The sequence below is a fragment of the Peromyscus maniculatus genome, chromosome 2 (assembly GCF_049852395.1).
Source record: "Peromyscus maniculatus bairdii isolate BWxNUB_F1_BW_parent chromosome 2, HU_Pman_BW_mat_3.1, whole genome shotgun sequence".
Classification (NCBI taxonomy): Eukaryota; Metazoa; Chordata; class Mammalia; order Rodentia; family Cricetidae; genus Peromyscus; species Peromyscus maniculatus.
In genome coordinates this window covers 154,375,824-154,389,996 of record NC_134853.1, presented here as the reverse complement: position 1 = coordinate 154,389,996, position 14,173 = coordinate 154,375,824, and the positions used below count along the sequence as shown (strand labels likewise).

At 53.7% G+C, this 14,173-nt stretch overlaps 1 protein-coding gene across 1 annotated transcript in view; it reads right to left on the bottom strand.

Annotated features, from left to right (window-relative positions):
* Myom3 (myomesin 3) overlaps positions 1–10,874 on the bottom strand; it is a 49,273-nt gene extending 38,399 nt beyond the window's left edge. The window contains exons 1-6 of the mRNA XM_006975675.3: positions 10,659–10,874; positions 9,834–9,914; positions 8,350–8,509; positions 7,558–7,715; positions 2,186–2,281; positions 1,341–1,429 (exon numbers count right to left, since the gene is read on the bottom strand). Coding sequence (XP_006975737.2) covers positions 1,341–1,429; positions 2,186–2,281; positions 7,558–7,715; positions 8,350–8,509; positions 9,834–9,914; positions 10,659–10,819 — 745 coding nt within the window. The 5' untranslated portion in view covers positions 10,820–10,874. The remainder of the gene's footprint in view (positions 1–1,340; positions 1,430–2,185; positions 2,282–7,557; positions 7,716–8,349; positions 8,510–9,833; positions 9,915–10,658) is intronic.
* Between the last annotated feature and the right edge of the window lie 3,299 nt (positions 10,875–14,173).

Here is a 14,173-nt window from a genome sequence, read left to right as displayed (position 1 = left end):
GGAGGTTCAGTATTAGACCCTTGGGTCTTGTCTCCCAGCACAGGAACATGCGTAGAGACAGCACCCCTGTTACCATGGAGATGACATAGAGGGCAGCAATAGTATCTGTGAGCTGATGCCCTGGGCAGGGATCCTTGAATTGCTGGCCTTGATGGAGGGAGGGAGAGAGGGTTGGCCAGAGAGACAGTGTATGGCCAGTGTATGACCTTGGGCTTCACTCTGGGCACAGGCTAGGGGGCAGCTCAAATGTCTACATAGAGGAGCAGGATTGGTGACGGGGACAGCTGCCTCCCAAGAGCTATCTCAGGAATGTACAGAGTAGAGGATTGCGCAGGACAGTTTAACAAGGATGGAGACAAGCAAGGAGGGCAGGGCTGGACAGCTGCCCTGCTTGGATGAGGGTCAGAGAGAGAGAGAGAAAGAGACACAGAGACAGAGACAGAGAGACACACAGAGAGAATACACCAACCGCGGGCCTCTCACTCCAGAGTCCTGAAAGCCAGGTGTGGCATTCACAGAGGGACAGAGGACAACATCCTCTCCCAGGAGCAGTATGGCAGTCTGAGGCAGAAGCAGGGTCCCAGCTAGCTGGGGCAGAGGCAGGGTGGGAAGCCAGGTCTGGCTGATGCCTGGGTGTCTGACCTGCTGTGAGCTGTGCTGTTTGAATGTTCATGGGGCAAATCGAGACCAACAGGAAAATGCACACGAGAAAGCCAAGAGCATCAGTGGGGGAGGCCGTCGGGAGGCTTAGACATCCTCTGCGCGCCTGGACCACCCTCTTGGAGGCTCTCATTTGGGTCAGGCTCCAACATGTTCATGGAGATGGGCAGACATGGTCACCTGGAACAGTCGACTAGGTTCTCCACGGAGGGCTGTCAAGGGGCGTTGGGGCCTGAACCCAGTCTGTTTTGTCCTCCACATGGAGGGCAGTCCTCCTTTTCTAGTCCGTCTACCTACTTTGTCCACACAAAATCTAGTGACTTGGCCATGCCTGTTATGACCCTGTAGACAGAGCTAAGTTCAAGGCCGGCACAGGATAGAGAGAGTGTATACCCTCGATGCATAATGAGTGCTCGGGGGAAGTTAGCACCTTCCTTCTCCTCCTGGTGGCTCTCCACATCAATTTCCAGGGACAGGGGTTCCTGTTTTGTCACGCTTATGCCATCAACTTACCTAGCTGTCCTTGCTAGTCTGAGAGAGGAGGCTCTCTCAGTCCAAAGGCCCCCTGGATTCCCAATCTCAGCCACCATGACCCTTTCTTCATGTGTGACTGTAGGTCCATGACCATCTGCTGGTTTGGAGCTTTCGGGACCCGACCTGCTGAGGATGTGTGGACTTACAGCGGATGAGGACTTTGGCGAAGGAAGAGGCCTGGCCATAGGCATTCTTCACTAGCACAGTATAGGTGGCTGAGTCTTCAACCGTACATCTGAAAAGGAGGGAGGGAGAATCTGGTAGGAGCACACGCCGCTCTGCAGATGGGAAAGGCTGGGTGAGAAGGAAGCCTGGTGGGAAGACTCTGGGCTGTGCGTCTTTGGGCTGGTCACTGGGTCTCTCTGAAAAACTAGGGCTATCTCATCAGCCTAAACCAGCCCAAGGGCTTTGAAAATATCGTGTTCCATACTGCATTCATTACTGACTGTAGAAGATCAGAAAGGTGAAGCGATTCTCCCAGAATCCCACAGCAACTGAAACTCAATGCAGCTAGCTGTCTGTGCCTCTTTCCAGGTACCACCTCCTGCCCTATTGACATCTCCAAGTCAAAAACCAGGAGCAGGGTTGCCTCCTTTCACACAGGCCAGTAGACTTGCTGAGGACTAGTGCCAGTCCATGCCAGAGCCAGGCACAATGCCCAGATCTTCTGTTTCAGGCCTGGGTCTCATCACCAGCCAGATCAACCCTGTGTGTGCCCAAAAAAAGCAGGACTGGTTCCTGTCCAAGGTACCTTGATGACAGAGTAGGAGTGGGATGTGTCCATCTGGCCCAATCAGCAAGCCAAGCGTTCCCTGGCACTTGGGGCAAGATCTCTCTTGCTTCAAAGACCAGTCTTACTATACCCCTAAGGTTTCCCCCTGGTCTTACAAGCCTTCTGAGGATGACTAAACCTGGGCACCAGGGTCCAGCTTTGGTCTCAGTGGTGTTGGGACCCGAGTCATGGAAGGGCCACGTTGGGTCTGTGGTTTACCTCCTGATCTCCAGGGTCAGGAGTCCGTAGTTGTTGGTCATTCGGTACTTGCCGGCTGGAAAGAGGCGGGGGTCAATCCGGATGTCATTCTTGTACCTGTTGAGACAGAGTAGCTGCCGTGAGCAGGAGGAGCGCCGAGCTTCTCGGGCCTGGATTCCAGCCTCCGTCATGGGCCGCTCACCGGCTGGCAACACCCAGGGCACTTTCACTGCCAGCCTCGGTGTCCTCACCTGGGGAGTGGGAGTGCACTGGGCTGGCCCTGCACACAGGGCTGACGCTGCAGAACTGCTGTGATCCTGAGGTGGGGGTAACACTTCCTCGGCCCTGCTCACTGTTCAGAGATCCGCCCCCGTCTGGGGCTGCTACCAGAGGCACTTCCAGGGCACACCAAGGACTAAGCCTTGTGTTTTTGCTCCTCTTTGGGGGGCCTGTACCAACAAAAGCCCCACAACCCCTCTCTATAACTCCCCATGGCAGAGATTATAATTACTGTCGTTTATTTATTAAAGTTTTGAAATTGGGTCTCAGGTAGCCTGGGCTAGCCTTGATTTGGAAATGTAGCCAAGGATGACCATGAATTGCTAATCCTCCTGCCTCCATCTCTCAAGCGCTGGGATCACGAGTGGACAGCCACCAAGCCTAGTTGCTGCTGCGTGTCTTCCTCTTCCCCCTTCCTCCCTCCTCCTCCACCTCCTCCTCTCCTCTTCCCCACCTCCTCCATCTTCTTCGGAGACAGGGTCTTACTATGTAGCTCACATGAGCCTTGAGTTTGAGATCTTCAGGGCTCAGCTTTCTGAGTGTTGGGATTACAGGTGTGCACCTCCACATCTGGCTTTCTGTTCTTCATTTTAGCTCTCTATTGAATCACCCAAGGAACCTTCCAGATCTCCACAGAGCTGGGGTGCAGCCTCAGCGTGGAACGTTTGCCTTCCACACATGAGGCCCAGGTTTGTCTCAGCAGCCCAGGAGGCTCTTCACTATGTATGGTGTTTGACACACGCCTTGTAGGGTCTGCGTCAGAGACCACCCATTGCTCCTTCATATTAGTCCTAAAGAAACAGGATTTACCTTGGCGCCTCCCAACATACTGCCTGTCTCCTGGCCCTTCCCTCTGGGAGGTGTGGTCATATGACAATGGTCAACAGCAAATGAGGACAGGTGCCACGTGGCTGCTGACAACACACTTCGCATCACTGTGACCTCCTCTGTGTCCTATGGCTGGAAGAAGGCTGGGACACTGTGGGCAGAATTGCCGGTGGCTGGTGCTGTGTTCAGACACCAGAAAAAACGAATTCCTACCTTATTTAAGCTGCTGGAAGATAAAGTAATTCCATGCCCAGGAGGCAGGCTGTGTCCCAGATAAAATTAGGACTTCTGGTGTAGGACCTGGACCAGTGTGGAGTGTGTGTGTGTGTGTGTGTGTGTGTGTGTGTGTGTGTGTAGTCCTGCTGAGGACTCATACATCCCAGGCAAGTGCTAAATTCTGAGCATACCCCTAGTATTGTTGTTGTTGTGGTGGTGGTAGTGGTGGTGGTGGTGGTGGTGGTGTGTGTGTGTGTGTGTGTGTGTGTGTGTGTGTGTGTGTGTGTGGTGAATGCAGACATGCCTCTTCCTGCTCCAGTGCTGGCAGTTAAGGTTGAAGAGGAGGGCATCTTGTTGCAGACAGAGGGCGCCCCAGGCTGAGGACAAGGCCTTCCTTGGACCCAGCCTGTCTGTCCTGGGTGCTCTGTTTATCTCCTTGGTCACGGAACAGAGGCACACCCACCCTGTCCCTAGGCTGTATGCATTTCAGAAAGGGGCCCAGCTAAATCCCCTGTGGGGAGGGCAGTGCCTAATCTGGGCACACACCAGCTCCGAGGGCCAGACCCCTAGCCCACACCTGTCAGGAACATTCCAGACACCTCAGCCTGTCCAGCCTTCCTCTCAAGACGCAGCAGCTGTAGCTCAGGGCGTGGCCTGCACCACAAGGCCCTCGGCCTCATCCTGCACTTCCAGCTAGGGGCCTCACGAGAGAAACTTTTACTATTTGCCTAAATCTCATGGTTCTTGGGGACAGTGTCTGACTGGGTAGCCCATGCCAGTCTCATATTTGTGACCTTCCTACCTCAGTCAGCCTCCTGAAAACAGGGATCATAGGCCTGTGTTTCTACGCTTAGCCTTCCCAGTGTATTTTGATGCTAGATTTTATTGATTGATTGATTGACTTTGAGACAGGGTCTCACTACGTATCTCTGGCTGTCCTGGAACCACAACCCAGCTCTTTTTTTTTTTTTTAAATTAAAAATAATTATGTGCAGGAGGTGTGGGGGGAACTGTGCATTCGAACCTGTAGAAACCAGAGACTTGGGCTTCATTGAGCTGGAGTTATAGGCAGTTGTGAGTTACCAGCATGGGTGCTGGGAATCGAACTCTGGACCTTTGGAAGAACAGTACTCATTCTTAACTGTTAAGCCATCTCTGCAGCCCTAGATTTTATTTTTGAGGGTCCTTTGAAAGATCTATTTTAGGTGACTTTAGTGAGATTCGAGGTTTATTTCTGTGGGCTAACCATGGCCAGAGTGGGCCTCCCTTGACCTGATCAACCTGGCCGAGGGCCCTAGCTGCCTGGAGTGGGCATTTTCCGTGTCTCTCCCTTACAATGTCTCTGACATTGAAGCTGCCAGAACTCCCCATCATCTCCCATGTACCTGGGCTGGTCAGTCACACCTTGTCTGGCTCCAGCCTGCTTTCCAGCTGTTGCTGACCCCTCCCTTCGCCTCTTCCTGGCACCCCTCTAAGCACCGAGCTCCCCCAAATACCCAGACTTGGGTTTCTCCTTCCTGTTCACATGCGGTCCCAAGTAGAGCGCTGGCTTCTACTGTGCGCCACCGGAGGACAGACCCCTCCCCTGCCTGCCCTAAGTAGCAAGTCCACCCACAGTGAGCGACACCAGCTCCAGCACCCTCAGTGACACCAGCTCCAGTACCCTCAGTGAGCAACACCAGCTCCAGCACCCTCAGTGAGCAACACCAGCTCCAGCACCCTCAGTGAGCAACACCAGCTCCAGCACCCTCAGTGACACCAGCTCCAGCACCCTCAGGGACACCAGCTCCAGCACCCTCAGTGAGCAACACCAGCTCCAGCACCCTCAGTGAGCAACACCAGCTCCAGCACCCTCAGCGACACCAGCTCCAGTATCCTCAGCCACACCAACTCCAGCACCCTCAGTGACACCAGCTCCAGCACCCTCAGTGACACCAGCTCCAGCACCCTCAGTGACACCAGCTCCAGCACCCTCAACAACACCAGCTCCAGCACCCTCAGTGAGCAACACCAGCTCCAGCACCCTCAGTGAGCAACACCAGCTCCAGTATCCTCAGCCACACCAACTCCAGCACCCTCAGTGACACCAGCTCCAGTTTGTGTAACCCGGGGCTCAGCGTGTTGGCCTCCCTAGGGTAAGGCTGTGTGTTTGAGTCTTCCCAGTGCTTCTGCAGCTAGGAAATGCTCAATAGTTACTGAATGAATGGACTCTCTTGACAAGCCTGGATCTTGAGCAGCGATAATTACCCTTAGAGACCAGTCACATGGTTCTGCTCTGGGATCACAGAGCCAGGGGCCCCTGGGGCCACCAGAGTCAGTGGGGCTGGACATCCTGGCCTTGACTTCTCCCTTTTCAGGAATGCTTGGCCCTGTGGGGCTGGCCTTGTTGGCTGGAGCAGAAACCAATCCCCCTCTTAGAGGCTCCCATGGAATGCCTTAGAAGTGGGCTTAAGAGCCAAGATGGGCGGGGCTTGGCTGCAGATGGACAGCTGGGGCTCTGAACGCCCACTCAGCCCAGATCTGAGTTGGAAGCAGACCTCCCACTGCGGCCAGTCACTTGCACATAGGATTGCCTTCGTCTCCACAGCACCTCGGTCTCAATGCCCGGCACACTGCCCCGTGCTTGGCTTTGAAAGTGTGCCAGCTGGAACTGGCCAGCCTGGAGGCCAGCTCCCTGGAGATACCACTCTTGGTTGTGATATCTCCTGCCTGCATGCTTCCCGTCCTCAACTCCTCAGCACTGTGCGCTTTAAGTTTAAAAAAAAAAAAAAAAAAAAAAGAGTTTACTTATTGGTCTCTTGCTCTGTGGCTCCTGGAAGGATTACCGCATTCGAATCCTGGTCCACTTTGGTTATGTGACCTTAGATAAGGCTCAAACGGGACATGAGTTCTGGGTCTGTATAAAGCGGGTCCCAGCAAGATGCTACCTTTTTTTCTGTTTTTGGATCATGGGCTTTTCACCGTCTAGCTCCCATGCCACATCTTCCTGAGAAGCCTTCCTGGACACTTCAGTCCTGGACAGCCATTACCTTCCCTCCCCGTCCCCTTTGATCTGAGCAGGACCATGAATATACTTCTCTGTGGCCAGTCCTCCCTGGGCTGAGCGTTCCTTGATGGTGAGACCCTGACAGGGCCTGGGAAGGCTATGCTGATGGTAAATATTGTTGAAGCCCCTTCCTTATCCGCTAGCATGCCTGGCAATTGGCCTAAGACCCTGTGAACAGGGACTGGATCCACTCTGTGGACAGCGTGACTCCTTCTAGGAAGTGGCCACTATTACCCCATCTCCACCACCTTGCTCAGGGGAACCCTCACAGCCATGAGGCTTCTGGAGTTCTGGTATGCTTCTGGAAATGTCTCCTGCTTTCCTAGCTCTTTCCATTTTTCTTTCTTTTAAAGACATGATCCTCCCGCCTCAGCCTCCTGAGTGCTGGGATTGCAGGCATGCGCAACCATGCCTGGCACTTTCCCAGCTCTTGTCAAGGTCTGAGGACTTCCTCTGTGGGACATTAAACCCTTAGCCATGCATCAGCTGGATAAGGGATCATCAGCCCATTGTATGAGCAGGAGGTGAAGGCAAACCAGGAGGATCCGGGAAGGTGACATCATACACCTGAGGCCACACTCTGACTCAGCGGAGGGAATGCTAGGCCTGACTTTAGGCTCACACTCTAGATCTGAGCCTGCTCTCCCAGCAGGGTCCTGCCCTCCCACCTCTCATCCCAAGCTCTCCGTCCTCCCAGACAGTCTCTAGTGCTGAAGATGCTCAGCTCAGCTCAGCTTCCTTTTCACACCACCAGAATCATATTTTTACAAGGGCTGGCTCTCCAGGGGGCCAGTCTTCCAGGCCCAGGCTGGCTGGAAGGTGACTAAGAATAACCAAGGCCTGAGGTGGCCTGAGGCTCCCAGGCAGCTGTCGTTGCTCTGTGTGTAGGGTGGGCAGAGCTCAGAGTCTGTGGGCTGTGGCCTTGCTGAGACAGAAGAAGCTTGGGTGAAGATGGAGGACCACAAAGACCTCCAAGCGAGATGGGTGCAGAGTGAACACTCGGTCTCCAGCCCCAGGAGCTTACCAGGTGACCTGGAATGGAGGCGAGCCCTGGACAGTGCAGGTCAGCAGTACAGTGGTGTGCTCCCAGACGGCATGCGAGCGAAGCGGGATCCAGAACCAGGGGCCGCGGCCAGAGCACAGCTCAATCAGCTCCTTGGCCTCGTGGACCTTCTCCTCTGTCTGGAGGTGAAGGGGTGTGTGACTCCTAGGGGCCAGGGATGGGTTTCCCACAATGTTGCCACCCCCCAGCCCCAGCATTCAGACTGGCTGAGCCCTCATCCACTCCACCTTGAGGCAGTGTTGCTCAGTGGGCAGGGAATGTGCTGTAGGACCAGCTATGGGATCACAGGCAGAGCCTCATTCTCCTTGCCTGTAAAATGAGGATGATGAGGATATCTACTTGCTCACCCCCTCCCTGGGGATTGTAATGGGGAGTAAGTGAGTCAATCCATGAAAAACACCATATGTTATGTAAAGAAGCTGCCTGAAGTCTGACCTGGACAGCGGGTAGGGAAGGGACATCGGACCCTGGACAATTGAGAAGGTCGTACAGACACTGAGAAGTCACAAATCTAAGTTCATTTAATTTCTACCTCAGCACAGAGCTGTTACAGCCACACCCGAGTCACAGGCGGGAAACTGAGGCTCAAGAACAGCCTGACCCTTTCCCAGGTTACTCAGCCAAGCATAGGGGTATTGAGATTGGAACCCAGGACCTGAGTCCTTTCCTTTGAGAAGGGGGTGAGAGTGAGCATAGGGCTTGTGGTGGGTGTTAGATCCAAGGCTGGCGGGAAGGGGGACCCCAGTGCCTCACCCGTTGACGCAGGGCTTTCCAGTCACGTCTCTGGCGCAGCAGCCTCTGGGTCCGGAGGAAGGCCATCTCTATCCGCTCCAAGTCATTGCCAAAGCCCACGCGCCTCTGTCCACGCTCCTCCAGCTCTACTGTGGTGGTCTGGCGCCTCAGCTTAGCTTCCCTGCAGGGTCAGGACTCAGACAGGGCCCATGGAGGCTGGAGCAGTCGTACCCCCACCCTCACATGTTAGTGGTCCTCGGGAGTGTGCGTTAGGACCAAGCGCAGCCTTGCATCCTCTTCTGCCTGCAGACACCTTGGAAGGGGACTGGGGGGTTCAGCTCAGTTGGTAGAGTGCTTGCCTCAAATGCACAGAGCCTTGGGTTTGGTCTACAGAACCACATAAACCAGATGTGGTAGTACATGCTTACAGTCCCGGAACTCAGGACCAAAAGTTCAAGACCACCGTTGACTACATAGTAAGTTTGAGCCAGCCTAGGCCACATAAAACCTTGCCTCAAAAAAGTGTGTATGTAAATGTGTATATATGTGGGGGACCTGCTAACCAACAGAACTTAATAAGCATGCGAATGGAGTGTGTGAGGGCTGCTCAACAAACATTGGCTGATTTATTATTATTATTATTATTATTATTATTATTATTATTGACAGGGTTTCTCTGTGTGGCCCTTGGCTGTCTTGGAACTTGTTTGGTAGACCAGGCTGGCCTCAAACTCACAGAGATCTTCCTGCCTCTGCCTCCGGAGTGCTGGGGTTAAAGGTGTGTATCATCACGCCTGGCTTCCTTGACTGATTTTTGCTGTGTCCAGGTGGATAAGTGTTCCCCTCCCCATTTCATAGGGCAGGAAACTGAGGTCTAGTGATTGGTTTAAGGACAGCAGGACTGTGTCCCAGACCTCTAAGCTCAGGGCCGAAGCCAGAGCTGTGGTACCTCTGGAGAGGCATTCAGGGACCTTCCGTTTCTTGTGTGAGACTTGCAATTGTTTCCAGCTCTGTAATCCAAGGCCAATCCCTCTCTTACTTTGGGTAATGAGGATAGCTGCTCGGGGACAGTCCTTTCCTGCTGTGGGGACTCTTCGTGTGTGTGTGTGTGTGTGTGTGTGTGTGTGTGTGTGTGTGTGTGTGTGTGTGGTATGTGTGTGTGTGTGGTGTGTGTGAATGTGTGTGGTGTGTGTGGTGTGTGTGAGTGTGTGTGAGTGTGTGTGCTTGTGTGTGTGTGTGTGCGCGCGCGCGCGCGTGCGAGTGTGTGCGAGTGTGTGTGTATGCCTGTGTGAGTGTGTGAGAGTGTGTGTGTGTGTGTGTGTGTGAAGCTGGGTGTGGAGAAAGTGGCTGGTTTGCACCCTGCCCAGCCCTTTTCCTCCAAAAGGGACTTCGGACAGGTCCACTGTGTATCAGTGGGAGCCCAGTGGGGAGGTGGGGGACAGGGGACAGGAACCAGGGTCAAGACAGCCAGCCCTTCCTCATCCAGGGACAGTCATGTGACTTACCAGGACAACTCTGAGGAGGCTGTCAGGGCCAGGGCAGCAGCCAGGGCATAGTCTTCGGAACTGAACTGCTGTTCCTCCTCACTGCCAGGAGAAAGGGAGGTCACTGCTCTTGGGGGACTCCCTGGGGTCCCTGAGACCATGGCTATTCATTAGGGTACCAGCAGGCACCCCCTGAGCTCCCTTCTCATACTGAATCTCCCTCTTCATGCTGGGGTCTCGGAGAGCAGGGGTGTCTGCTCACCCCAGATGGGCTCCGGAGAACACACTGTGCCTCCTGTTAGGATCTGGATCTGAGGATCCACTAAAGGACTTGTGTTGAAATCGCAGTCCTCAGCTGGCAGATCTACTCATTGAGAAGTGACTGGACCACAGGGCTGTGTGCTCGTCAGTCAATGGATCCCCTGACAGGTTCAGTTCGAGGGTTTTATTGGGAGCAGAAGAAACATCCAGAGGTGGACCTTGGTTGGAGGAAGTAGGTCTTGGGGGCTTTGTCATGTCCCAGGCTCCCCCCTCCTTTCCTTGTTCCTCACTACATTGTCACATTTGCTCTGCCTCACCTCAGGCTCAAAGCAGTGGAGTCAAGACTGGAATGCAACCCATAAATGGCTAGCCCCCCTAAAAAAACCCAAAACAAACCCCCACTCTTAATGTGTTTTTCTCGGTGCTTTGACATGGTGACAAAAAGTCGCAACACACTCCCCCCATCAGCCCGTGTCTCCTCTCAGACAGGCTCTACAGACAGCTGGGCTATGCTTCAAACTGGGGTCCTGGGGTGGGGAGGGGCCAGGGATGGGTGCTCCCACCCGCTGCGGAGGGTGCTCCCACCTGCTGCGGTAGGTCCTCCTCTGCACGGAAGAGCCCATACGCAGGCTGTGCTGACGCTCTTCTTTCTGCTCCTCCTCCTGCCTGTGTTCCAGCCTGTGCACCTGCACAGCCTGGGAGGCTTGGGGCTCCCCAGCATTTTCGGGACCGTGGGGCAGAGTCATGACTGTGAATACAACAACCTGTCAAGGTCAAGGTGTACGGTCATCCCACCAGGCATCCTCTTTCCCCAGAGCTGTGGTTCTCAACCTTCCTAACGCTGTGACCCTTCGATACAGTTCCTCACGTTGTGGTGACCCCCAACCATAAAGTTATTTCGTTACCACTTCATTACATTATAACTATAATTTTGTTACTGTTACGAGTTGGAATATAAATATCTGTTATGTGACACTGTCCCCCAAAGGTGTTGCGACCCACAGTTTGAGAACCGCTGCTCTAGAGGATCATAGGAACTGAAGCCTGAGAAGGTGAGGGACCAAGGTGATCAAGGCAGGCACAGAGAGAGCCTGGCTTCTCTAATGTCCCACGTGCCTTGGCAGTGGATGAGCAGAAGCCCACTGAGGAGCAGAGTCCTGGCTGTCAGCCACAGTCCTATCCCATTCATCCCCTTCATTGGCTTTCTAGGTGATGAGTTGTAGTAGGAGAGGCCCATAGGGTCGAGGAAATTGGCTCGGACCAGTTGCCTAAGCATGCACATAAGTACTCCTTAAGAGCCAACCTGGAGTCTGCCTGAGGGCCTAGCAACAGGAGCTGTCAGAGTTCCTCCCTGGTCACTGTCAGAGCTCCTAGTTGCTGACAGAGTTTCTGATTGTGCAGAGTCTGCCTGAGGACCTAGCAACACTCACTGTCAGAGTTCCTGATTGATGTCAGAGTTCCTGATCATGGCCAGCCAATGAGGGACAACCACACAGACTGGGCACTGGGAGGAGGGTATATAAGGCCTTCCCTATTATATATATATATAAATGAGTTCATTATTTGCTTTCAATGGACTCCCTGTGTCTGTGTCGTTGATGCCACGCCTTCTCACGCCCTCCCCCAAGGAAGCCGTTAGAATCCAAGCAACATCGAGTGACAGCATGATGCTGTCCAAGGCTGGGTCTAGGTCCCAGAATGGGCAGGTGTCTCATCTCCTTGAGTCCTACCCTGTGCCTTTGAACTACAGGTTTCCACATCCCAGCCACTCTTCCAAGACCAATCTGAAGGTGCCATGTGGACTCATGATGCAGAGACTGTGGGCCCGTGGCTGGGTGCAATCCCATGACCCTCGTTCTTCCTCATGCTTCCAAGTGTATGCTCTTGGATTTTATAACTTGGCTTCCTCATCCGTAAAATGTACCCACCACACTCCTGAAAGCCTGGAGAAGTAAGTCCCACCCTAGTGTCAGGCATGGCCACCATCTTCCTTAGAAGCCTTGTAAAAGCATGGCAGGCCTTCTAGAACTTTCTCTCCTTTACTCCTATTGGTGTTATAAATCTCTACCCTACAATTTGGTCCCGATTGAGAAGGTGCCCCGTCTTACTGATTATTTCGAATCTGTATGTAGGTCGGATGTGACTCGGTGGTGGGGCTCAGGCCGCTGAGGATTAGTCAATGGGCCTGCGCTTCTTCCACTTCACTGAGGTCTGGTTTCCTGTGCTGCCCACAGCTGTGCCCATCAGCGAAGACAGTGTCTTGCTGTAGCCTGCAGCCATTAAGGGCTGCTCTAAAAGGTCTCCTGGCTCTTAAGTGTCTCAGCAGAGCCAAAGGACAGTTGCCCACTTAGGCTGGCTCTGGCATCTCCTAGATAGGAAAAAATCTATACACCCAGAGAGCTAGCCAGACCTGCCCATCGCACACTTCTTCCTCAGCTGCAAGGGTTGACCTGGGGAGCGAGGCTCCACCGATGTCCTGGGACACTGGCCACGACCCCAACAGCAAGGGTTCGTGTGCTCTGACGTCAGCACTGGCTCTCTCCTGATACTCTGCCCTGAGGAACACAGTGGCCCACTGGCACTCAGCCTCCAGACCCCCTCCTCTGCGGTGAGCCATGGATGCTTTTTAAAGCGCTGACTGAAGTGTGGGATTAAAGCAGGGAACAGGTTCGTGGCCTCCATTGCCCTTTGTGAGGAGCTGTATTGGCTGGGCTGGAGTGGATGCATCCTGCCCAGTGGGTCGGCACAGGCCGGGACGTGCAGTGGCTTCCTAGCTCCCTGGAGGGCTGTGATGATCTGGCCTGGATAGTGGAGGCTGTTCCTTTCCCAGCAGAGCCCCACGTCCCCATCCCCTGTGCCGGAGGAACCTGGTGGCCCTAGGATCTGGCACTGCAGGGTTTGGGTTCGAACAAGCAGGACTCAGCAGGCACGCTCCATGCCCTGCGGGACCTGTCAGCTCTTAGCTCCCTGACTGGCTGCCTCACGCAGCAAAGGCTCCAGTTCCAAGTGTCCCCCCAAGGGCCTTTCTTTTCTTTATTTTTAGCTTTACTATCAAGGGGGACTCGGACCAGAAGACTCACGACCCAGGGCTACAACAGTGAAATGAAGCAAAGAGTTCTGGGGTTCCCTGTTTTCACTTGGGGTGCTAACAAGCTCAAATCTCCCAAGCCCCTTTCCCAATATATTTACATATATATATATATATATATATATATATATATATATATATATACACACAATAAACACACACACACACACACCCTATAGCACACACACACAAAATAGATACACACATCATATACACATATCCCCCACCCTATACTATAGATACACACACCATAGTCACACAAATACTACCCCTCACTACTTGATACACACACACACACACACAGCATGAACACATACACACATTATAGACATACATGTAAACCTATGCATAGACCCCCCCACATCATATACTCATACACAATACCACATACCATAGAGACACATACACCACAGACATGTACACTACACATACACTATATACAACCCCCACATAGGTCTTTCCCTGTGGAAAGAGACTTGGGGTCTCTCTCAGCAGGGCTCTCTCAGACCCTGATCCCTGTATGTGACTCACGGAAACAGCTGTGTCCACGCAAACGTCCCCGGGACAGGAAGAAGGTCCCTGGTCTCTTCCTGCCCTCGGCTCAGTGAGGACGGGTGAAGAATGTGATCTTGGAGCCCTGCACCGTCTTAAATATAGCAGCGCTGAGACAGTGTGATGACAATGGATGGGAAGTATGGTGAGGGTGGAGGCAGAGGGGAGGGCCGTGCCTTCCTGCCAGCACTGCTGGGCAGCAGCAACAGGTGGGGTGGCCCCCACTACTCACGCTGCCCCTCCCCCACCTCTAGCCTTTCCACCCCACCCCATTCCTTGCCTAGAGCGAACAGTAACGCCTAGAGCTCCAGCCTGGTTTGGGGAAGGTGGACACGCTGTGTTCCCAGCTATAGTTTGCTCTCAATTCTCCTTCCAGCTGCAGGGTACCTTGGGGACGGCTTCCAGCTTCCCTGATCTGAATTCCTTCTTGAAAGGCAGAGACAGCGTGCCAGGGTACCGG